This window comes from Orycteropus afer, unplaced genomic scaffold (genome assembly GCF_000298275.1).
Source record: "Orycteropus afer afer isolate SDZICR_OR568_19922 unplaced genomic scaffold, OryAfe1.0 scaffold00219, whole genome shotgun sequence".
NCBI classification, from domain to species: domain Eukaryota; kingdom Metazoa; phylum Chordata; class Mammalia; order Tubulidentata; family Orycteropodidae; genus Orycteropus; species Orycteropus afer.
The window spans coordinates 2,033,665-2,060,273 of NW_006921806.1; the positions used below are offsets into that span (position 1 = coordinate 2,033,665).

General features: G+C 42.2%; 1 protein-coding gene across 1 annotated transcript in view; it reads right to left on the minus strand.

The window, feature by feature from the left end:
* The window catches only part of PCNT (pericentrin), a 248,093-nt gene that overhangs the window by 29,023 nt on the left and 192,461 nt on the right, over positions 1 to 26,609 (minus strand). The window contains 9 exon segments of the mRNA XM_007948706.1: positions 6,578 to 6,751; positions 8,719 to 8,821; positions 9,716 to 9,981; positions 15,500 to 16,168; positions 16,867 to 17,017; positions 17,451 to 17,673; positions 20,423 to 20,618; positions 21,217 to 21,427; positions 22,254 to 22,360. Coding sequence (XP_007946897.1) covers positions 6,578 to 6,751; positions 8,719 to 8,821; positions 9,716 to 9,981; positions 15,500 to 16,168; positions 16,867 to 17,017; positions 17,451 to 17,673; positions 20,423 to 20,618; positions 21,217 to 21,427; positions 22,254 to 22,360 — 2,100 coding nt within the window.

Below are 26,609 nucleotides of genomic sequence, written 5' to 3' on the forward strand. Positions count from 1 at the left end.
TTCATTGCAGCTTTGACTTCTTCCTTCATTACCATTGGTTCTAGATCATATGCCACTTCCTGAAATGGATGAAGATCGATCAGTTCTTTTTGGTACAGTCATTTTTGAGGAGGGTGTAATTCAGTTTCCATGTGTTTGCTCTTTTTCCATTGATCTTCCTATTGTTGATTTCCAGTTTTATACCATTGTGATCCAAGAAAATGCTTGGCGGTATTAATGTTTTTAAATTTATTAAGGCCTGCTTTGTGGCCTAACATATGGTCTATTCTGGAGAATGTCCCATGTGCTCTTGAAAAGAATATATTGTGTTTTTGAGTGAAGTGCTCTGTAGATGTCTATATGATCAAGTTGGTGGATTGTATTGTTTAGTTCTTCTACGTCTTTGTTGAGCTTCTATCCAGTTGTTCTATCTTTGATTGAAAGTGGTGAGTCAAAGTCTCCTACTATGACTATGGATTCACCTATTTGTCTTTTCAATTCTTTTAAAGTCTGATTTATGTATTTTGGGGCTCTTTCATCGGATGCATAGCTATTTATTATGGTTATGACCTCTTGTTCAATTGATTCTTCAATCATTATATAATTAATGTCCTTCCTTGTCTCTTATAGTGTCTTAAAGTCAATTTTATCAGAAATTAATAGGCACTTCTGCTCTTTTACGGTTGCCATCTGCTTGATAAATCTTTTTCCAACCTTTGATTTTTAGTCTATTTTTGACTTTGTGTCTAAGGTGTGACTCCTGTACACAGTATACTGATGGTTTATGTTTACTTATCCAGTCTTCAACTCTCCATCTCTTGAGTGGTGCATTTAATCCATTGACTTTCAGTGCAATTATAGACATGTATGAACTGGTTGCTGTCATTTTGTTATGTGCTTTTTCATGGTGTTACTGATTTCTTTGTTCCTTATAATCTTCTGTGCTGAGCTCATTTTGTTTATGGATCATTTTATACTTCCTTCATTGTTATTGTTTTAGTATTTGCTAAATATTTGTGCTTGTTCTTTTTTTATTTTGATGTGAGGATTTACCATTTTTCTTTGAGGTTACCTTGTGATTTATAATTTTTTCCTCAAGTTTAGAACAGTCCTTTCTACCTTACAATTGTCTTGATTTCCTCACTATTCACAAGTTTTGTAACCATACTATTTTTTCCCCTCTTTTTGGTTCTTATTTGTCCTTGTTTGCCAATCGATGTCTCCAGTTTTATTTACAATCATGTAGGCTTTTTTACTTTGGATACTTCCATTACTGGGTTGGTTTCTGGGTTATGTCATCATGTGTGTAAATGGTTAGTTGTTGTTCGCTGTTGTTGCTCCTCTGTCCAAAGGAATCCCTTTAGCCACTCATGTAAGGTTGGTCTAGTATTAACAAATTTCTTTAATTTCTGCTTATCTGGAAATGTCTTAATTTCACCATCATATTTGAGGGACAATTTTGCCAGGTATGTAATTCTTGGCTGGAAATTTTTTTCTTTCAGGGTTTTATATATACCATTCCCTCGCCTTCTCACCTGCATGGTTTGTGCTGAGAAATCAGAGATTAGGCTTATTGACTGCCCTTTGTACACTTTTTGTTTTTCCCATGCTGCTTTCAGGATTCTTTCTGTCTTTGCTTTTGGTGAGTTTGATGATGATATGGCTTGGTAATTTTCTTTTGGGGTCTATCCTGTTTGGGGTTCATTTGACTTCTTGAATGGGTATATGCTTGTCTTTCATCGTATCAGGGAAATTCTCTTCCAACAAATCTTTGACAATTTTCTCTGTGGTTTTGTCTTTCTCTGTTTTGAAATTCTGATTACATGTTGGTTATTCCTTTTGATGGTATCCAACATGAACCTTAATCTTTCTTCATTTTGTTTTGATCTTTTTTCTGATTGATCCCTTTCCAAAGAAGTATTCAGGTATTTGTCTTCAGTCTCACTAGTTTTGTCTTTCATTGATTCAATTCTACTCCTTTGTCCATTCAATGTGTTACCTATTTCTGAAAATTTAGTATTAATCTTCTGGATTTCTATCTGCAGATTTTATATCATTTTTTATTTTATTTTATTTTTTTTGTGGTCATTTTGTTCTTGTACTGTCTTCCGAAATTGTTCTAAGGTTTTGTGTTTTCCTCAGTTTTGTCAGTGTTTTCCTTGTTCAGTCTCTCAGCCTAAATATAATTCTTTTGAATTCCTTATCAGGGAGTTCCAATGCTGCTTTTTGCTCAGCGATATATCCTGGATGTAACCAGGATGCATGCTGGTTCCTTGTTTCTACTGCTTTATCTTGCTTCTTTGTGTGGACTGTGATGTTCTGTTGTCTCCGAGACATTGTGACATTTTTGTGTTTATATTTAATTATGATTGTATGTTGGAGTGATTCACCCAAGATTTTAGTTTTGTTTTGTTTGCATGTCTCTGAGTAAGCAAAGTACCGTGCTCTTCTATCCGCTAGTTGGCAGCACTTATGCACTCACTACCTGTCTACTTTCTAGTCGTCAGCACCCCATATGTCCATGCTGTCTTTGGCAAGTGAAGTCTATTCTTAGGTGCCTGGAATCTGAACAAGAATGCTGTCACTTTAAATATCCAAAATGGCCACCACTTGTAAACACTCAGAATGGCTGCACCCTACAGACAGCTGAACGTCCACAATTCAGTTTGTCTCCTTCTTTGATGTTTCCCTTTTTAGTCGTCAACTACCCATGCAGTAGTGCACGCAGCCCATAGTGGGCGGGGCTGATTTTTAGGTTAATTCTCAGGTCCTAACACCACTTGGAAATATTCAGGCTGTTCGTGCTGTCAGGACAGCTGACAGTCTGCAGCTCCGTTTGTCTCCTTACTTGCTGTTTTCACTCAGCTTCTTCTATTAGTTAGTGTTTAATTGGCTTCTGTATCATTCCGTTCAAAGCTCAGGGCTCCAGGATTATCTTTTGTATCTGTTAATTGTTTTCTCTTTTCTTTGTTTAAGAGGGTCTTTGTAGCTTGTCTTCCTATTTCACCATCTTACCAGAAGTCTCTAGCTGCACCCCCAGGCGTGAGATTTTTGTTTTCTTTCTGTTGAGATATAATTCATACTGAAGACTGAAGGCTTTATGTAATCTTTGACACCCTCCCCCACAACTTTTTATTGTGATTTGGATGAAATTTTACTAAGGAGATTCATTTCACATTCAATAGTTCATACACATTTTTTTTGTGTGACACTGGGTACATTTCCTCCAGCGTAAAATCTCACCTCCCACTTCCTCCCTGTGGTTCTCCTTAGACTTTGACATTCATCAGTAAGTGCTTCAAGTCTTCTTTTCTTTCAGCAAAGAAGGTTGTATCATCTGCATACTGCAGGTTGTTAACGAGTCTTCCTCCAATCCTTATGCCACATTTTTCTTCATACAGTCCAGTTTCTCTGATTATCTGCTCAGCATACAGACTGAATAAGTACAGTGACAGGATACAATCCAGACCCACACTCTTCCTAATTTTAAACTATGCAGTATCCCCTCATTCTGTCTGAATGACAGCTTCCTGGTCTATGTACAGGTTCCTCATTAGCACAATTAAATATTCTGGAAATCCCATTCTTTGCAATGTTATCCATCATTTGTTATGATTCACACAAGCAATGCTTTTGCATAGTCAATAAAACACAAATAAACATCTTTAGAGTCTTCTTTGCTTTCAGCCAAGATTCATCTGACATCAGCAATGACATCCCTTGTTCCATGTCCTCTTCTGAATCCAGCTTGAATTTCTGGCAGTTCCCTATCAATGTAGTGATGCAACAGTTTTTGAATTGTCTTCAGCAAAATTTTACTTGTGTGTCATATTAATGATATTGTTCATTAATTTCTACATTTTGTTGGACATTTTTCTTTACAAATGGTACAAATAGCAATCTCTTCTAGTTGGTTGGCCAGGTAACTGACTTCCAAATTTCTTGACATAAACAAGTGAACACCTGCACTGTTGCATGTTTTGCTGAAACATCTTAATGGTATTCTGTCAATTCCTGGGGCCTTGTTTCTCACCACTGACTTCAGTGCAGCTTGGATTCTTCCTTCAGTACCATCAGTTCTTGGTCATATGCTACGTCCTGAAATGGGTGTATATCAACCAATTATATTTGGTATAGTGACTCTGTGTATTCCTTTCATCCTTTCTGGATTGTTCAATATTTTGCCCATAGAATCCTTCAATAGTGTGACTCAAGATTTGAATTTTTTCTTCAGTTCTTTCAGCTTGAGAAATGCTGAGCATGATCTTCACTTTTCGCTTCTAATATCAGGTCGTTGCACGTTTCATTATAATATTTTACTTTATCTGTTTGAGCCACCCTTTAAAGTCTTCTGTTCAGCTCTTTTATTTCATCATTTCTTCCATTCACTTTAGCTAATCTCCACTCAATAGCATGTTTCAGAGTCTCTTCCAACATTCATTTTGGTTTCTTCTTCCTTTCCTGTCTTTTTAATGACCTTTTGCTCTCTTCACATATAATGTTCATGATGTTATCACTAAATTCATCTGGTTATCAGTCACTGGTGTGCAATACATCAAATTTATTCTTCATATAGTCTTTTAATTTAGGTAGCAAACAATCAAGGTCATATTTAGGCTCTTGTGGACTTGTTTTAGTTTTCTTCAGCTTCAACTAGAACTTGCATATGAGCAATTGATGGTCTGTTCCACAGTAATTTCCTGACCATGTTTTGATTGGTGATACTGAGCTTCTCTATCACCTCTTTCTACAAATGTTGATTTAATTCCTGTGTATTCCATCTGACAAGGTCCACACATACCACCAATTATGTTAATGAAAAAAGTATTTGCAATGAGTAAGTTGACAGTCTTGCAAAATTTTATCATGCATTCTCCATTGTCATTTCTATTACTAAGGACATATTTCCCAATCACTGATGCTTCTTCATTTCCAACTTTCACACTTCAATCATCAGTAATCATCACTACTTCTTCTCTATTGCATGTCTGGTCAATTCCAGACCACAGAAGTTGGAAAAAATCTTCAATTTCTTTGTCTTTGGCTTTCGTGGTTGATTTGTAAATTTGATTAACAGTAGTATTAAGTGGTCTTCCTTGTAGGCAAATGGGTATTATCCTATCACTGACAACATTATACTTCCAGAGAAATTTTGAGATATTCTTTTTGATGATGAATGCAAGACCATTCATCTAAAATTTGTCAATTCCAGCATAATAGACCATATGACTATCTGATTCAAAATAGCCAGTACCAGTCTATCTCAGCTCCCTAATGTCTAGAATATAGATTTTTATGCATTTCATTTCATGTTTGACAACTTCCAATTCTCCTTGATTCATACATCGTACATTCCACATTCCGATTGCTAATGAATGTTTGCAGCTGTTTCTTCTCATTTTGTGTCACGCCACATCAGCAAATGAAAGTCCTGAAAGCTTTACTTCATCCACATCATTAAGGTCAACTCTACTTTGAGGAGGCAGATCCTCCCCTGTTGTATTTTGAGTGCCTTCCAACATGAAGGGCTCATTTTTTGGTGCTGTATCAGACAACATTTCACTGCTACTCTTAAAGGTTTTCAATGGTCAGTTTCTTCATAACTGGATGACCCTATCCTTCTTCCCAGTCTATCTTACTCTGGAAGTTCTCCTGAAATCTGTCAACCATGGGTGACCCTGATGGTATTTGAAATACCAGTGGCATAGTTTCCAGCATCCCAGCAACACAAAAGCCACCACAGTATGACAAACTGACAGATGAGTGATTAGCATTGTGATTATAAGAATCTATGCATGTGTTAAAGCTCTTATTACTGTATACTTAGAAAAGGGCAAATTTTCCCATATATAAATTTTAGTAAAACTTTTAAAAAGTTTTAAATGTAAATAGTATAAGGCAAATCACAAATAAAAACAACTTAAGCACAGGAGAAGAAAAAAAATTAGGCTTTCCAGAAAAAAATCCATTAAATGACACAATTAGGAAATTTGTAAATAATTTTAATTAGATAAAAGTCAAATAAAACTAATTTAATCAGATTATTATATTCTTAGTCAAATTTTCCTTTATGAACACCTATCAAACACAATCTAGTGGACTAGATCACTCATAGAACACAATGTGTATGTATAGTGTGTGTAAGATAGTGTGTATATGTATGTGAGTGTCTGTGAAGGTGAGCATATGTATGACTCATTGTGTGTGTGTGTGAAAAGAAAGCCCAGTCTCGTACCAAGTAAAGCTACTGTAGATCATGATAGTTTCAGGCCCAAGCCTAAAGGTTTCCACAGTGGTTGGTAGCAGAGAGTCCGGGTTGTGGAATTGGAGGATGCAGAACAGAGGAAACACAGAGTAGGGCAACAGGGCCGGGATGACGTGGGGCAGGGGACATGGGATAGCAAGGAAAAGAGCAGGAAGGATCTGGGGTGGGAAGGAGAAAAGTGGGAGAACTTGAGGTAGGGGGAACACGAAGCGAGGGGGACAAGGGGTGGGAAGGACATGGGGCAGGGGAACACAGGGCAGGGGACAGGGCAAGGAGGAGGGAGGAGGTGGAGAGGATGAGGGAAAATCTAATACAAAAAGTATAAATACGTACACTCAGGGTACAGCCCTTCTGCAGATGGTGCTTCAGAGTCTTTTCAAGCTTGGACACAGCCTTGCACAGCTCTGCTTTCTCTTGGGTCACAGTGCTGAGCACTTTTGTAAGGGAATCATTGTCTTTCAGCAAGACATCCACAAGCTGGATTTGTAGCTGTACAGCTGTTTTTTTCTTGAGAAAAAGAAAGTAAAAAAAGTTAAGTATTTTTTGTTAAAAAGCATGCACATGATTTTTGTGTTTTTGTTGCTGGTGGTTATTTTCAGGGGTTATCTTTTTAAAGCATTTAGTGTTGGGGGTAAGTTGACAGAGTATATTGACAAAGAACTTCCAGAAATGCAAGCTCGATTAAGAAGAGGATGTGGAACGAGAGATATCACTGCTAATGTCACGTGGATCTTAGCTGAAAACAAAGAATACCAGAAAAATGTTTATTTGTGTTTTATTTGACTATGCAAAAGCATTTGATTGTGTGGATCATAACAAATTATGGATAACTGAGAAGAATGGGAATTCCAGAACACTTAATTGTGCTCATGAGGAACCTATACATACACCAGGAGGCTGTCGTTCAAACAAAACAAGGGGATACTGCATGGTTTAAAATCAGGAAGGGAGTGCATCAGTGTTGGATCCTTTCACCATACTTATTCAATCTGTATGCTGAGCAAATAATCCCAGAAGCTGGACTATATGAAGAAGAACGTGGCATCAGGATTGAAAAAAAGACTCATTAACAACCTGCAGTACTCAGATGACACAACTTTGCTCGCTCAAAGTGAGGATGATTTGATACACTTATTGATGAAGATTAGAGACTACAGTCTGCAGTATGGGTTATATCTCAACATAAAGAAAACAAAAATCCTCACAACTGGACCAATAAGCAGCATCACAATCAATGGAGAAAAGATTGAAGTTGTCAAAGACTTCATATTGCTAGGTTCTACAGTCAACACCAATGGAAGCAGCAGTCAAGAAATCAAGCTCTTTCAAGTGCTGAAGAGCAAAGATATCTCCTTGAAGACTAAGGAGTGCCTAACCCAAGCCATGGTAATTTCAATCACCTCTTGTATGTGACAGCTGGACAATGAATAAGGAAGATCAAAGAAGAGTTGATGTTTTTGAATTGCGGTGCTGGCAAAGAATACTGAAAGTACCATGGTCTGCTAAAAGGACTAACAAATCTGTCCTGGAAGAAGTGCAGCTGTAATGCTCCTTGGAAGCAAGAACGGTCAGACTTCACCTCAGCTACTTTGGTCATGCTGTCAGAAAGGACCATTCCCTGGAGAAGGATACCATGCTTGGTAAAGTGGAGGGTCAACGAAAAAGGGGAAGGCCCTCAATGAGATAAACTGACACAGAAGCTGCAACAATGGGCTCAGGTACAGCAAGGATTATGAGGCTAGCACAGGACTGGGCAGTGTTTCGTTTTGTTGTACATAGGGTCGCTATGAGTCGGAGCGGACTTGAGGGCATCTAACAACAACACAACAGTGTTAGTGGAACATATGCAGGGGAGTTGTGCTATGCACCTAGGGTACAGGCAATAGTCAAGGTCATCCTATCGTGCTTTTTTTCAGTGCCCTACAAAGGGGCTTTCCACAAAATTCCTGTGTGACAGAGTGGGTGTGGCACAAGCCCAGACCTGTTTTGGTTACCATACCAGTGATGTAAAAGTCCCACCCTGAGCAGTGACCAGAGAACAAACCTTGTTCATGACTTGGGAGCAGACCATACAAGTCCCTTAGAGCAAGTTTGTTATCTCCATGACCAGATAAACATTTTGTTCACAGAAAGGGCACAGAGAGGGCATGGGGCCAGATACAGGAACCCTGGACAGAGTGGTTGATATCAGAGTGCCCTGGTTGTGGAGTTGGAGGATGCAGAACTGAGGAAACAGAGAGTAGAGCGGTAGGGTGGGGAGGACGTGGGGCAGGGAACGTGGGACAGCAAGGAAAGGAGTAGGAGGGATCTGGGGTGGGGAGGAGAAAAAGTAAGAGAACTTGAGGTGGGGGGGACACAAAGCGAGGGGGACAAGGGGCGGAAAGGACATGGGGCAGGGGAACACGGGGCAGGGGACAGGGCAAGGAGGGGGTGGAGAGGATGAGTGAACATCTAGTCATGAGTCCATCACTCACCTGAGAGGAGGTGGATGCGCTCAGGTCAGATTTCAGTTCCTCTAGTGTCCGCAGCAATGAGGCCACTGCTTTCTCATTTGATGATGTCCAATCATTAATTGTTCTGTAAAAGTCAACAGGCATTTTAAGTGTTTGTATGGACACCAACTGACCATCACTCTAAAGCTATTCATGAACCCTCTGCTAGGAGACAAAAGTGATGAGTTTGCCTAATACTGTAGCACAGCACCAGACTAAATGGGAAACCACCTGTAGTGCTCTATTAATCACTTGTTGGACTACATTTATTTCATTAAGAGTATTTCCTCAGGAAAGGAGCTGGAGAGCTAGGAACCCGGTGAATGCAGCAGCAGTGCCAAAAGTCACACAGCATGGCAATAATGTGGGCAGCTGCACACTGCAGTGGCGATACCAGCATCAGCCAGAAGTCACTTCAGATGGGGTAGTGAAACCCATGGGGGTGACGACTTCAGTCATCGAGCTCTGAGCAGAAAGAGGCCTGAAAAAAAGCTTTGTTTAGAATCATGCTGCTCTAAACATTAAATGCAATTAGAGAAGGAACACTGTATTAGTTGAGTTTCTGTGCAGCAGAAAAAAGGGAAACATCAACAACAGCTTTTACATTCATTCAGATTGTCCCTGGTTTCAACGTCCTGAACAGTATAAGCCAGCACTGACTGCATGTGGCAGCCCGAGAGATCTCAGTGTGATGGCCAGGGGCCTCTGTAAATGTGCATGCAGGCACAGAACCAGTATCAAAAAAAAACGTTAGTCACAACATTTTCTCTAATATTAAAGTTCAAAAAATAGTATTTTGTCAATCTTCTAGAGTCCTGCCCACTAATTTATCTACACACACAGAAAAGGAAATAGAGAGTGTATTTCATTAAAACATGGACTTGAAACGCCTTTATTTTGCAAAGATCTCATAATTTTTCCTAATTTGAAAAAGGAACATTTAAACTGTATTGATGAGTTCTAATGAACCCGTGTGTACCTATTCACAGTCTGCTGGATGAAGCTGGTCAGGAGCCCAGCGGCACAGAGGAGCTGTTGCCGTATCTTCTCTAGCTCCTCCTGCTGCTCTTGGATGTGCTTGAGCTCCGATGAGAAGCATAGCTCTGTGTGGCTAGTACTGTGTGGTGAATTCACACAAAGGCCACTGCCAGAACCCAAGTCTCCCCTCGAATGCAGGTCCCTCACCATCTGCTGAAGCTGCTCGATTTTATGCTCATCACGCTGTCGCTGCAGTTCTAGTTCCCGCTGTTATCAATGGCACACAACACAAAAGAGATTATCACATACATGTTCCCAATACCAAACTGCTAAGAGAAAGACCAAACACAGAGCAGTGTACAAGGGGAGCCACTTGCAGGCCAGAATAGAACCCCAGTGAGTGCAGGTGGCAGAAACTCTTCTGCACAGAAGTCTCCCACTAGGTGATGGAGTGAGTCACCACATGCCCCACACTGGGGTGTTCCAGGTACAACAAGAGTCGGGGGATGGGTTGAACCATGCCCCACAGCTGTGGTATGATGAGATCCAATGTTTGGGAGGACAACTTAGCTTTCAGTAGGTCCAAGATAAGTACTCTGAGTGAAAGGGGAGGAACTTGGGGTGCTGGAGTCAACAGAATGGAGTTTCACAGGCCTTGCATTCTGGTCCTACACACCACACACATATCAACACACAGACATGGTGCACATACACACATGGCCACATAGGGTCATAAAAACATACATAAACACAAGCATGAGCAGCATACACAAACATGTATACACATGAAGAGATGTACACACAGACACAAAGGCACATTTTTGCACATGTACACACATCACATGAATAGCATACCCATTTATATATATATATGAACATATGCAGACATGGAAACAGAGACATATACACACAGAGATCACATGTGCACACATGGACAAAGAGGGATATGTATACAATACATAACTATGTGAACACACATGTACACAGATGTACAGGGACATGTACACAGTGTATGCATACATGTGAACACAAGTACACTGTGTAAACAGACAAGGACATATACACACACAGATATATGCACACATGAACACAAATACAGAGATATACAAACACACTGCATGCACACATGGACACACAGGGACATACTAAACATCCATGCAAGTATGTACATATGCATGCACATGTGCATACAATCACACATAGGGACATGTACATATACATATACCTAAACATATTCACATGGACACACATAACACACATATAGCAATATGCACACACACATGCACACCCCACCTACCACAGGAGCCTATGCTGCTGGCTACATGCATTCCTGGGTCTCAGCTGGGTTATTTGAGTACCCTCTGCCCTTTTGAACCTAACACCTCATAAAACTTCAACCTTCTCTTAGAACCCCAGAGACTATGGCCCTTGGTCATTCTTCAGATCTGGAACTGAACTTGCTTCCATAGCTCAATTTTCAGTCAAAAAATAGACAGGTCTACAAGGTGAACAATAACTCTAGGAAAGTACCCACTCCTTGGAACAATTATCCATTTGAGATCAAAAGGGCAGCATTTGCCCTAGGACAAAATTCAGAAGGCATAAAGGGTTAGGAGAGAAGGAGGAACAGAAACAAGAAACACAGGAGGAATTGGAAGGAGTGATGTTGCATTGAGGGGATTACAATTAATGACATGAATCAAAATGTGTGTACATTATTGAATGGAAAACTGATCTGCTTTGTAAACTCTCACTCAAATCATAATAAAAAGTTTTTTTTAAAAAAAACAAACTCCAAAACAATCCTATAGAGCACAGTTCTACTTTCCACAAATGGGATCCAAGAGTTGGAAATGACTCAACAGTAACCAACAACAGTGTTCCATGAACTGCTTTCCTTCCTTTCCTTTCCTTACTCCCCCACTCCCCTACTGGTGCTTCCTCATCTCCCAAAAAAATCACTTGCACTCTAAAAACTCCCACCTTATTTGTAAAATGGAGATTATTCAATGCATTTTCACTGACTTACTGCCAATTATGTGCCAGGCCTTGTGTAAAGGGCCAGGGAAAAAGCAGTGAGCAAATGCATCAAGTCCCTGCTCCACTAGGGAGACTGAAGAAATCCCTGAACAAAAACTTAGTGGAGAGGCGGCTGCAGGAAGAGCAACAGGGCCTTTCCCAGGGCCCATGGGGCCTCCTCATGGGAAAACTGAGAGTAAACAAGCAAGAAAAAGTTCCTGAGAGTGGTGATGCACAACTGATGCTGGGGAGGGAGCAAGAGAGGACAATGGGGACAAGCTCCATGTGGTGTAGTAAATTACATGGTATGGCTTTTCTAGCCATAGTCTTTGTAACTCCCATAGGAGTAGTGGGTGGGGCCATGAAATTTAAACTCCTAATTGTTAAAGTTATCCACCTGATATATTTCTGTTGGAGCAGCATGAAGTAATCTTCTGGGAAGTTCGCTCTCTCTCAGGTGTGTAGAATTCTAATGTTGGGATTGGTTAGTTTTGCCATTCTGCTAGGCTTAAAATGAGCCCTCCTAGAGGCAGAAAGGAATCTGACTGCTGGCTGAGAGAGACGTGCTGCTGAGAGAGACTGTCGGCTGAGAGAGATGAATGCGTTATTGAACTTGAATTGTAGCCTGTTGCTTCCCTAATAAACCCCATAATCTGCAAGTTCTGTGTAGCCACTGCAGCAAGTTATTGAGCCCAGCAGAGAGGTGGTAGGTGTTGCCAGAGGGACAGTTGGTTTCAAGATTGGTAAGAGGGCTGGAGGGTGGCAGCATGTCTGGCCTCATAAGAACAGACCTTGGGCTGCTGATGGTGATTCTGCCTTTCTTTTGTAGAGTTAGAGGAGGTCAGAAGATGCTGCCTCCTTGCCCCTTTAGCAACCCACAAACAAAGGAAAAATAGGTACGCCTCAACACCTCAGCCAAAAGTCCTACACAGCAGATAGTGGGAAGCGACAGGAGAGTACAGAGGCTTACGCTGCTAAAATTGGCGGGTTCCACACACAACACACCCTGAGGCTACTGTTTATGAACATACCTCATTGTACTTGAGAGGGGACAGGAATGATCATTTTATCATCAATTTCCCAGATAAGGGAAGTAAAACACAGAAACTAGGAAGCTCATTTTGTTCAGAAAAGAACTTAGTCACTAGCTATGCTAGAGAAGCAGTCTATGATCCAGAGCAACCCAGACACATGCAGAAAAAGTAGCACCTGGAGGACCACATGACCTGAAACACACACATCCAGGTGCATCAGGAAGAACAGTTATTGATTTGACTTAGGAAACATCTTCTTTATACTTAGCTTTCAATATTGTTTTGGGAAATATTCAAAGAAGAACAAACTCGTTTGACAATCACAAGAAAGTGACAGACACTCTTCCTAAGGGGAAAATAAACAGTGAGCATAGTCCAGGGTCATTAGTCGCCAAGGCCCACCTAGGGCCCAATTCCATCCTCTTTCACTCAACCACTTGGAATACTCCTGGCCACATTCTGTCCAATGTCTACACCTCCAAAACATTCCCTACTTCTCAAGATTTCTAGTGATTAAACACGACAAATATTTTGAAGTGTTTCTTTTTTTAATGGTAATAATATTAATCATTATTGACACATGCCACAACATAAATCTTGAAAACATTGTGCTGAGTGAAATACGTCAGTCACAAAAAGACAAATACTGTATGATCCCACTTATATGAAAAACCTAGACAGAAAGTAGATTAGAGATTACCAGTGGCTGGGGGGGGGGGGGAACGGATAAAGAAGAGTGACTGCTCAACGTATATGGGTTTCTTTTTGGGGTGATAACATACTTTTAAAATAATTTTATGGCAAATGAAAGCTAAAAACCAAACTCACTGCCATCGAGTTGGATCCAACACATAGTGACCCCACCTTGGGTTTCCGAGGCAGTATCACTATGGAAGTAGATCGCCCAACCTTCCTTCTGAAGAGAGGCTGGCAGGTTTGAACCGCCAGCCTTCTGGTTAGCAGTCAAATGCCTTAGGCACTACACCATCAGATCTCCATTTTTATGGCAAGCTGACCACTAAAAGGACCAGGCTACTGGTTTTATCTATGTGCTCTTTAAAAACTTTTTATAATTTCTCAAGGTATACAAGGAAATAACTCACGGCCGTTGAGTTGATTCAACTCATAGCGACTTCTCTTTGGGTTTCTGAGGCTATATCTCTACAGAAGTAGATTGCCAAGTCTTCCTTCCAAGAAGTAGCTGATGGGTTTGAAGCGCCAGCCTTCTGGTTAGCAGTCAAATGCCTTAGGCACTATGCCACCTGAGCTCCCCATAAAAGGAAATAGTGTGGTATTTTTCAAAAAGTATTTTAAAGAATATTTTTAAGGAGTGTAAAACAAAGGTCAATCCACAAGAAGATGCAGGGTATTTATTTTATTAAAAACAAAGGCTTTTGGTTGATGCAAAATGCAACAAAAAATGAAGAGTCACACAAAAAAATACAAGTGGGGGGAAAACTTACCCAACACATACTCTGAGGCTAATATTATCTTGATACCAAAACCAGACAAAGACATCAAAAAGGAAAAAAATAAACTATAGACCAATATCCCTTATGAATATAGATGCAAAAATCCTCAACAAAATACTAGTAAACTAACGTCAATGTCATATTAAAGGAATATGTACCATGATCAAGTGAGATTTTTCCCAGGAATGCAAGGCTAGTTTAGCATCTGACAATCCATCAATATATTAAGCAATAAAGGAAAGAAAAGAAAAGAAAAAAACCCTATGATCTCAGTAGACACAAAAAAAAGCGTTATCAAATACAATACTCTCTCATAATTAAAAAAATATATATATCAACAAACTAGGCATAGAAAGTAATAGGTAACTTCCTCCATCTGAGGACATCTATATAATAACCTCAGTTACTCATACTTAACAATGGAAGTCTGAATGCTTTCCCCCTAAGATCAAGAACAAGACACTATACTAGAGGGTAGAGCCTGGGCAATTAGTGAAGTAATAAAAGGCATCCAGATTTGGAAGGAAGAAATAAAACTATCTCTATGTGCAGATGATATGATCTTGTAAATAGAAAATCTTAAGAAAATTACAAAAATAACTACTAGAACTAATAAATGAGTTCAGCAAAGTTGTAGGGTATAAGATTAATACACAAAAATCAATTTCATTTCTCTATTCTAGCAAGGAACCATCTGAAGATGAAAGTAAGAAAGCAATTCCATTTACAATTGCATGAAAAAACATTAAAATCCTTTGAATTATTTCAAAGAAGTGTAAAACTATACTCTGAAAACTACAAAACATTGTTGGAAGAAATTACAAGATAACGTAAATAAGTCAAATGGCATCTAATTGACTTACTGCCAATTACGTGCCATGCCCTGTGTGAAGGGCCAGGCAGAAAGCAGTGTACAAATGAGGTTTCTGCTCCAGGGTCTAACTCCACAGGGGAGACTGAGGAAATCCCTAATATGTTCATATGGAAATACAAGGGACCAAGACAGCCAAAACAACCCTAAGAGAAGAATAAAGTAGGAGAACTCACACTTGATTTCAAAACTTACTACAAAGTTGTAGTAACCAAGATTGGGTGGTGCTGGCACAAGGACAAAGCCACAGATCAATGGGACAGGACTGAGAATTCAGAATAAGCCCTCGCACATGGTCTATCTGTGTGACTGCCCCCCAGCCATCCCTCATGTTTTCTGGGCACCAAGCAATGATGGGCTGGGGCCCTTGCCGGCGAGCCGGTGCTCACCAGTCTCTCCTTGTCTCTCTGCCACTTCTTCCACTTCTCCACATCTGCACGGCTCTGCCTCGGATCCACTCTCCTCCTCCGTTCTTTGCGTGACTCTTGCTCTCTCAATCTCGCCTGTAACTGCTCTAATTCTGTCTGTAACTGTGCTGGCTTCTCCCTCTCCTTCTCCAGAGAGCATCTCAGCTCCTGTTTCTGGGTCTGCAGGGCCTCCATGGTCACTTCCAGGCTGGAACTTACCTCTCTCTCTCGCTTGAGCTCCTCATTGCGTGTCTGCACTTCAGCTTCTAGCCGCTGCTGGGTGCGCACAGCCTGCTGCTGCACGCGCTCAAGCAGTGCCTGTAGCTCTGCCACACGGGCCTGCTCTGTCCCAAGTTTCTGCAGCAGGGCTTGGGGCAGTGAGGCCTCCTGTACTCTACGGCTCAGCTGCTCTGTCAGCAGTCGCTCGTGGGCCAGGGCCTCCGAGAGCTCCCGTGAGTGGCCCTGCTCCACCTCCATGCTTTTCTGCAGCTCAGCAAGCTTACTGCGCTCCTGCTCCAGCAGTGCCTCGCAGCGTGAGTACTCAATCTGCAGCTCTTTCTGGAGGTTGTCCTTCGTTGTCTGCTCATGTTTCAATGCCACACACAGTCTGTTATTCTGAGCATACTGCTTCTCCAAAGATGTTCGCAACTCCTGCAGCAGAGAAGGAAGAAAAGGGAAAGTCAAATCTAGAGGAAAAATATGTACCTAGTCTTTCTGCCAAAGTTTTGTTTTTATCCTTTGACCCAGCAATGACCCTTCTTGACTGTTATGGACAGAAGTAGTGTGCACAAGGTTCCTCTGTCATGTCACCATCCTTGGGCATGGCAAGGTACTCTTTGGAAAGCAGCACTAAGTGTACATGCATGTTTTGGGTCTGGAGACACACTTCCTCCAGGATGCTCACACAAAACTACGTCCCATATGTCACAAAGCAAGATGTGTGTTTCCGAAGGAAACTTCACCATCATCCACAGCATGTATGCTACGTTTCTACTATACAAGTGAGCACTAAAACATTGAGCATGTACTCACTTGCACAAGCTCCACTGTAAAGAAAAGCCATATCACAATGACTCCCTGGGCCATGTATACAGACTTCATGGGCTGACAACCAGTGATAGCCAAGCAGAGGCTGTCACGTACCTCCTGGAACTGTGTCCCAGAGAGCTGAGACTGCCAAGGGAGCAGGCTAGCCCACATGGCTGCTCCTCACACCAACTCTCTGTGGCCCTTATGTCTCCCATCACAAATATTAACTATCTTATCTGAAATATAGCTCAGCCCGGCCTCAAGCCCCTGGTGCTGCCAGAATGCTGCCACATGGCTCACAGATCAAATCCCCCAGTTACCTCCAAGGTTTGGGAACTTTGGCCTTCCTTCTGCAGGTGCCGTAGCTGTGCCTCCTCCAGCTGGCTCTGTAGGGCGTGCTCCTTCTCACGCTCTGTCTCCAGCTCCTCAAGCACAGCTTCTAGGTCCTTCTCCTTACTGTCTAGCACAGACCTGGGGGGGGGGGCAGGATATCACCCAGTGGCACCGCTTAAGAGTACTATGCAAGGACATGCAGACAGACTGCCACTGGTAGACAGGTGGGCCAGAGCTCACCCCAGAGAGAAGAGACCCACAGCCATCTTACTGTGAACACATGGTGGATCCCTTTTTCCCATAGCCATAAATCCAGTGAGATCAAATACTACTTTAAAAGCTATGATAGCACTTAGCACACACAGTTCATGACACACTACACTGCTCTACTTTACTTAAATGCCAAGATAAATGTGTCAAGAGCTATATAACTTTGATATATATAGATAGATAGATATAGATATAGATATAGATATAGATATAGATATAGATAGATAGATCTCAATTCAATACCTCACAAAGGCTATTAGCTAGCTATTACACACTGGCAATAATTCATTGTCTTCCATACCTCAGCTGGAGGACCTCCTTCTGCACGTCATTCAAGGACTTGAGCAGCCTTTCATTTTCCTGTTTACACTCAGAGAGCTCAGATTTCAGATCCTTGACAGAATTTTGCTCCAACACAAGCAGCTTTCGAACACTAGTCACTTTCTCCTGCTCCTCGCTTAGTGTTTTCTGTAAGCCACTGGCTATGCATTTCTCCTGCTCAACCTTATATGCCAGTAATTCAACTGAGAAAGAGAGTAAAAATTGTGAAGCAGTATTACTCATTAGCCCAAAGTGAGTTGTTGAGATGATTTAGCAAATTAAAACTAGCATGGTCTAGGGCTATCTTCCTTTGGGAGGTAAACCCCTGTAACGAGAAGCCTACTGCTCCTAATGCTGTTAAAACTCTTAGCATGTTTATCTCCTGCATGTCCTCCACCTTCCATGCTCTGCACTGGGTCTGTCCTGAGCCCCCTTTCCATAACTGTTGCTTTTCCTTCTAGGCCTCCATCTCCAGGTGGGAATGCCAAAGAGATATGACCACACACTACTCTGGAATTGTTTGGGTATGAGGTCTCTCTATAGACAGAGCTGGGGTCAACCTACAACCTTGGTCACCCTGGGTGCCACCATGGGCAAAAGGATGCTTCCAGTAGGAAAGCCCTAGCCCCAGATGGCTTCACTGGCAAACGCTTAGGAAGAGACAACAAAAGCATAAGCAACAAAAGACAAAACAGATAACTGAGATCTCATAAAAATTAAATACTTTGTAAATCAAAGCACTTCATCAACAAAGTGAAGTGACAACTTAAAGACTGAGAGAAAATCATCAGGAACCAAATATCCACTAACGCAACGCAACCACTGCTGTGGAGTCGGATCTGACTCATAGCGACCCCTCCTTGGGTTTCCGAGGCAGTATCACTATGGAAGTAGATTGCCCAAAGGGTATAATATCTAAAATACCATTAAAAAAAATTCTAAAATTTAACAACAAAAAGACAAACTATCCAACCTGAAAATGGACAGAAGACCTGAAGAGACATTTAACTAAAGAGGACATTCAAATGGCCAATGAGCACATGAAATGATGCTCAACATTGTTGTTGTTGTTAAGTGCCGTTGAGTTGGACCCGACTCATAGCGACCCCTCCTTGGGTTACCAAGGCACTATCACTATGGAAATAGATTGCCCAACCTTCCTTCCAAGGAGTGGCTGGTGGGTTTGAACCGCCAGCCATTCCAAAATCCCAACCCACTACTGTCAAGTCAATTCCAACTTACAGTAACCCAACAGGACAGAGTAGAACTACTCCACAGGGTTTCCAAGGGTGAAGCCTTTACAGAAGCAGACTGCCACATCTTTCTCCTGTGGAGCAGGGTGGTGGGTTCAAACCACTGACCTTTCGGTTACCAGCTGAGCACTTAACCAACGTGCCACAAGAGCTTTTTCATTAGGCATTAGGGAGATGCATATCAAAACCACAAAGAGATACCATCTCCCCTCTATTAGAATGGCAATAATCAAAGAAACAGAAAACAATAGGTGCTGGTGATGTGGTAGATCAACTGGAACCCTCATTGATGGTGGGACAAGAAAATGCTACAGCTACTATGGAAAACAGTTTGGTGGTTCCTCAAAAAGTTGAACACAGAACTACCATATGACCCAGCAATCCCAATCCTAGGTATAAACCCAGAAGAAGTAACAGTAGGAACACACACAGAAACCTGTACACCAATGTTCACTGCAGGACTTTTCACAATAGCCAAAAGGTAAAAACAACCAAAATATCTATCAGCATGAATAGATAAAATGTAGTGTATGCATACAATGGAATACTACTCAGCCATAAAGAAAAATCAAGTCCTAATGCATGTTACAACATGGATGAATCTTGAAAGCATCACGCTGAGTGAAATAAATCAGTTGTAAAAGGACAAACACTGTATAATCTCACTTACATGAAGTAAAGACATACATATAAATAAAAAATTATTGTGGTTACCAGGGGTGGGAGGGAAGGGGAAAGCAGGAGTTTTTGCTTAGGGAACATTGAGTTTACGTAAATGGTGTTGGGATGATTTGGAAAAGGATGGCAACGGTTGTACAACATGAAGCATATAATCAATGCCACTGAATTGCACATGTGGAAACTGTTGAATTGGTGAAGGTTTTGTTGTGTATATTTTCTTCCTTCTGTAACACTAGTGAAAGGCTTTGCAAGAAACAGAACAATGGATAGATCCTCATGGACAGATGCACTAATGCTTGTGTCAGCAAATGAAATCCAGTTTCACAAAATGGCCATATACCGTGACAGCCATCCAGACTGCCCACTGTTCAACTTAACATGGTGTGACCTCACCTGCTCCAGACCAATAGTTAGGGCCCAACAAAAGTCATGGTCAGAGGTAAACACTCTTGAGAGCCAGGCAAGGACACTGCTCTCAGGGGTCTGAGCATGTTATACTAGAGGTCTGAGCCAGTGCAACAAGGAAAGAGGTAGAAGCAAAACATGTAGGTGGAACAGGAAACCAAGATGCCATCTGTGCTCAAAAAACATAACCATCACCACAGAGGGTTCTAAAGCAAGTTCAGGTGCAGTGACCTGACATAATGCTCCTGGCTTGGCACAGGTCCCAAGAATGTTCTAGAAGGAAGCGTGACTGTGAAGTGTATCTCTGGCCACTCTCAGCCCCTGGTCCCTTCATCCTGAGTCTGACCATCCAAGGAAGGCAGCAGTGTGATTGCTCAGGTCTCACAAAAACATTGCTTATTGTTTTCAGAGAGCCCCTCTCTGTCACTTTCAGGATGGCATGATGCAGATACTGTGGAAGAGCAGCCTTCATGCCCAGTTCTCCTGACTACCTTGAGGGGGTCCAGCAGCCTCCATTAATTAGCTGTGCTCCCCTCACTGAATGGGTACACAATAGTGGCCATGTGCATGGTGCAAGAACATGCAGGCACAAGAGAGATGGGTGTCTACCTACCCTGTCTGCGCAGCTGGTGCTCCTGGCGGCTCCCACGGGCCTCTGCATTGGTGAGTGCTGCACAGAGCTGCTGGAGCTTCTCCTGGTTCTGTAGGTGGGTCATGCGCAGCTGGGCACGTAGGGCCTGGATCTCAGACAGCAGGCTGCTCCTGTCAGACTGGCAGAGTGGATCTTCGGATGGCTCCTGCAGGGCACCCTGCAGATGGTTGGTGGGGACGTGTAAAGATAAGCACCACAGGGTGAGAAGGGGTGCGACCTGGGAGAAAAGAGGGAGGGTGGGAGCCCCACACACTGGGAACCTAGGTCCTCCCTGAGACAAGGGCTGTAACTTGCTGAGCACAGAGGACAAGGGGCAGCACATGCAGTGAACATGCAAGGAGCCATGTGCATGGGAGTCACCTGAACCCTTGTGCCCTCTTCATCAGCGCTCTAGCAGAGAGCTCCTTACACTAGCCATGGATGCTGTCTGAGTCATGGATGCCAAGAACACAGCCTCCTCATTTATAGCTGAACTGATAATAAAAGGAACTCAGACATGTTGGTCAATCTCATAAGATAGTATAACACTATGAGTCTATGCCCAGAGCTCTCGAAGAGGCACAATTATACACACAGAGTGAGGTGGAGAGGAGGCACACACACGCTTCTCATCTGTGTGCTCAGAAACAACAAGCAGTGCACTGTAGATACTGCTGCATCCAAAGAATAAGTTAAAATGTGAATACCGACTTATGCATGAAAACAGGGCTGCATCTTCTCACACACACACACCTGAGAAACCCACGTCTGCTCACCTGTTCCCGAACAACCTTCTCCAGCCGTTCAAGCAGGAAGCCACCATCCTCCAGCTCACAGCTACCCAGCTTGGACTGCAGCTCAAGGCCTAATGCATGCTGCTCCTTCTGAAATGCATCCTGTACAGCCTGCAGGAACACTCCTCTCCAGTCTGCACACACATTAGAAGGTTCCTGAAATGGGGGACAAAAAAGCACCATCCTTACCTCACTCACCATGGATGAGGAGCAGGAGCCACTGAAACACAAGAGACCCAATCCTCCTCGTAAAGAGGGAGAGAAGCGAAGGGGACAGTGAGGGCAGGTGGTACAGTATGTCCACATTGTGCTCTCAATGTCCTGGATTAGAACCTTGCTGCCACCTGAGCAGCGTAAGGACCCAGTGCTGGCTGCTGTGGCTGGTAGCACCAAATACACTGAGCAGGTCCTCAGGACATCAGCATGTGGCATAGTCTTGGGAACAGCAGGTGCAGGTGAATGCGCTGCAGCACTCATCCCCAGGACCCAGGATCAGCCCTGGGTGGTAGCATGCTACCAGGAGACAAAATGGGGGTGGGAAGGCAGAAGTTTTGGGAATGCCCATACTTGGTGAGCCAGAAGGTCACAGCTAGAGAACCAACCCTGTTGTCCAACCCCCACCCAATTGCATATTGTACCTTCTCAGACTGGGACAGAAGCCAGGCCTCATCTAGGGTAAAACTAGTACCAAGGGACAAGCTGCTGCCACTGCCTACTTGCCCTTCTCCCATGTCACCCCATCTGACAGCCCAGTCCCAGGACTGTGTACTCCCCAAGACCCCACTGTTCATTCAAGGCCTCCAGCTACACTCAGTGCATTGTCATCACTCCTGGAAAGTGTGTGCTGCAGAGGCAATGCATTGCTCCATAATGTGCCCTGGCAGTGACAGCACTTCTTAGCGCATCAACGTTTCCACCAATACTGTCCTACCTCCTCTCTTTCCTCTCCTTTCTGGGGTGCTCCAAGGGTCAGCACTGCCTCTATCACACCTGGCGATTCCCCTGGGACACGCTTCTGCTCCGAGGCATTGCATGGCTCACCCTTACCCAGCGTGCTGGGGGGTCCCTGGTACTCAGAAAGGGCCAGGATGTGGTGGCTTTCATCACACACCATCTTCAACAGTGCCTACAACAAAAATCAGGTCAGAGAGGACAGTTGGCCTCATGCCCTGGGCAAAATGAAGACCTCTAACAGCCTGCCCAGCAGTGAAGGCGCAGGACCCCTATGCCTGCAGCTCCTGCAGCATTTCCTGAGCTTTCCTAGTGGCAAATGTTTTAGGTATGTAACACATTTTTCACATTTTTCTTATTCATTCATGTGTTGATGGGCACTTAGGCTGTTTCCATCCTTTCGCTATTGTGAATAGTGCAGTGGTGAACATAGGTATGCATATGTCTGTTTGTGACACTGCAATTAAATCCCTTGCATATATACCTAGTAGTGAAATAGTTGGGTCATATGATAGCTCTACCTACAGGTTTTTGAAGATGGCAAGACAGTTTTCTCCTATGGCTATACCATTTTGCATTGCCATCAGCAATGAATGAGGGTTCCAATTTCTCCATATCACCTTTCCAACACCTGTTATTTTCCCTTTTTTATCTTCACATCCTGTTGTTAGGGGTCCTAAAATGAAACACTGCCCAGTCCTTTGCTATCCTCATAATTGTTGCTATGTATGAGCCCACTGTTGCAGCCACTATGTCAATCCATCTCACTGAGAGCCTTACTCTTTTTTTCTGACCTACAATTTTACCAAACATGATGTCCTTGTCCAGGGACTAGTCCTTCTTGATAACCTGTCCAAAGTACTTGAGACAAAGTCTTGCTACCTTCACTTCTAAGGAGTATCCTGGCTGTACTTCTTCTACATAATTGCTTGTTTTTCTGGCATTCCATACTATATTCAATATTCTTTCCCAGTACCATCATTCAAAGGCATCAATTCATCTGTGGTTTTCCATATTCACTGTTCACTTTTTGCATGCATATGAAGCCACTGAAAATAACATGGCTTGGGTCAGGCACACCTTGGTCCTCAAAGTGACATCTTTGCTTTTGAATACTTAGAAGATATCTTTCACAGATTTGCTCAATGCAGTACATTGTTTGATTTCTTGGCTGCTGCTTCCATGGGCATTGAGTGTGGATCCAAGCAAAATGAAATCCTCGACAACTTCAATCTTCTCTGTGTTCATCATGTTGTTGGTTATTGGTCCAGTTGTGAGGATTTTTGTTTTCTTTATGTGGAGATGTAATCCCTACTAAAGGCTATAGTCTTTAATCTTCATCAATAAGTGCTACAAGTCCTCTTCACTTTTAGCAACCAAGGTTGTGTTATTGGCATATTGCAAGTTGTTAATAAGTCTGCCTCCAATCCTGATGCCATGTTCTTTTTCATATAGTCCAGATTCTCAGATTATTTGCTCTGTATAAGACTGGATAAGTATGGTGAAAGGATATATTCCAGACAAACACCTTTCTTAATTTTTAACCAGCCAGTATTCCCTTCTTCTATTCAAATGACTGTCTCTTGGTCTATGTACAGATTCCTTATAGCACAATTAAGTGTTCTGTAATTCCCATTCTTTACAATGTTATCCATAATTTGTTATAATCCACACAATTGACTGTCTTTGTCAATAAAACACAGGTAAACATCTTTCTGGTATTCTCTGCTTTTAGCCAAAGTCCAGCTGACAACAGCAATGATATCCCTCACTCCACATTCTCTTCTGAATCCAGCTTGAATTTCTGGTAGTTCCCTATCAATGTACTGCTGCATCTGTTTTTGAATTATCTTTAGCAAAATTTCACTTGCATGTGAAATTAATGATATTGTTACATAATTTCAACATTTTGTTGGTTCACCTTTCTTTGGAATGGGCACAAATATGGATCTATTCCAGTCAGTTGGTCAGGAAGCTGTCTACCAAATGTCTTGGCATTGAGAAGTGAGTGCTTCCAGTCAGTATTGCATCTATTTGTTTAAATATCTCAATTGGCATTGTCAATTTCTGGAGCTTTTTCACCAATGCCATCAGTGCACCTTGGACTTCTTCCTTTAATACTATCGGTTCTTGATTATATGCTACCTCTTGAAATCATTGCATGCTGACCAATTCTTCTTGATAGTAACTGTGTATATCTTCTATATTCTTTTGATGCTTCCTGGGTCATTCAATATTTTGTCCAGAAAACCAAAAGCAAACCCACTGCCACCAAGTTGATTCTGACTCATAGTAACCCTTCAGGACAAAGTAGGACTGCCCCGTAGGGTTTCCAAGGCTGTAAATCTTTACAAAAACAGAGTGACTCATCCTTCTGCAGTGGCATGGCTGCTGTGTTCGAACTGCCAACCTTTTGGTTAGCAGCCAAATTCTTTAACTACTAGTCCATTACAACTCCTTACTTAGCCCATAGAATCCTTCAATACTGCACCCTGAGGCTTTAATTTTTTCTTCAGTTGTTTCATCTTGAGAGATGCCAGGTGTGTTCTTTCCTTTTGGCTTTCTATCCCCAGGTCTTTGCACATTTCTTTATAATACTTTACTTTGCCATCTTGAGCCACTCTTTGAAATTTCTACTCAGATCTTTTACTTAATCATTTCTTCCTTTCACTCAGCTACCCTACATTTCAGAGTAAGTTTCAGAGTCGCTTCTGACAGTCATTTTGGTCTTTTCTTTCCTTCCTATCTTTTTAATGACATTTTGTTTTCTTCATGTATAATGTCCTTGATACCATCTCATAACATGTCTGGTCTTCGGTAATTTAATGAGTTGAAATGGGCTGATATTGGCCATTTTTAATCAGACAATCATATGGTCTCCTATGCCAGGAATGACAAATTGAACAGGAATAGTATCGTATTCATCATAAAAAAGAACATCTCAGGATTTATCCTGAAGTAGGATGCTGTCAGTGATAGGATAACATCCATTCCTCTCCTAGGAAGAATAGTTAATACCAGTTATTCATATTTACTCACTAACGACTAACACCAAAGACGAAGAAAATGAAGATTTTTACCAACTTCTGCAGTCTGAAATTGGTCAAAAATGCAATCAAGATGCATTGATAATTACTGGTGATTGGAATACAAAAGTTAGAAATGAAGAAGGATCAGTAATTGGAAAGTGAGGCCTTGGTGACAGAAATGATGATGGGGATGCACAATAGAATTCTGCAAGACCAAACTGGAAATACTGTTGTTCAACAGCATAATTGGTAACTACACACATGGACTTCACTAGATTATACATAGGAATCAAACTCACTACATCTGTGGAAAGGGATGGAGTAGCTCAATAACAATCAAAACAAGGGCAGGGGCCTAATGCTGAACTGACCATCAACAGCTCATGCAAGTTCAAGTTGATATTTAAGAAATGTAAGTAAGTCCATAAGAGCCAAAGTACAACCTTGAGTATGTCCCAGGTGAATATAGAAACCACCTCAAGAATAAATTTGACAAAATGAATATTAATGACAAAAAAAGAGACAAATTTTGGGATGACATCAAGGATACCATACATGTAGAAAGCAAAAGGTCATCAAAAAGACAGGAAAGAAAAAAGACCAAATGACCACACTAGGGTAGGGAGGACTTCCCTACCACCAAGAAGAAGTTGTTGTTGTGCTGTTACGTGCCGTCAAGTCGGACTCGACCCATAGTGACCCGTCCTGGGTTTCTGAGGTGGTATCACTACAGCAGTAGATTGCCCAACATTCCTTCTGAGGAGAGGCTGGTGGGTTTGAACCATCAGCCTTCTGGTTAGTGGTCAAGTGTCTTAGGCACTATGCTACCGGAGCTCCTACCAAGAAGAGGATGGTGGAATGTGACTTTTGGACCCGGGATCCCTGTGCTGAGAAGCCCTAAGCTCAGGAGACAAAGAGCTGTAATGCTGGAAATGGCACAAGACGGCAAGAAGCAGTGGCAAGAGATGTGTGTGAGATGGCACAGTGGGCTTCCCAGCCCACAGAGCAAGGTGGTTATGGTGAGAGAAAGAGGGAGGCCTTCGGGTGGGAGGATTCCTGGCTTAGTGGGGTGCCCCTGGGCACTTACTGATGGAGCTAAAGAACTTTGTAACAGGTCAGAGGTCTCAGCTCAGGAGTCAGAGAGAGGCCTGCCTTTGGGCACAGCTGAGAAGAGCTGTCCTGATCAAAGAACTGCATCCCGAGTTGTTCCTGATCCTGAGTTGTAACCTGTTTCTTCCCTAATAAACCCCATTTAACTCTTGGGCAGGGTGAGGAAAGATGACCATCCTAGTGAGAATGAAATGGTATCTCACTATGGTTTTGATTTGTAATTCTCTGATGACTTATGTGCATGTGTTTGTTGGCCACTTGAATAACCCTAAATGCAAACTTCCC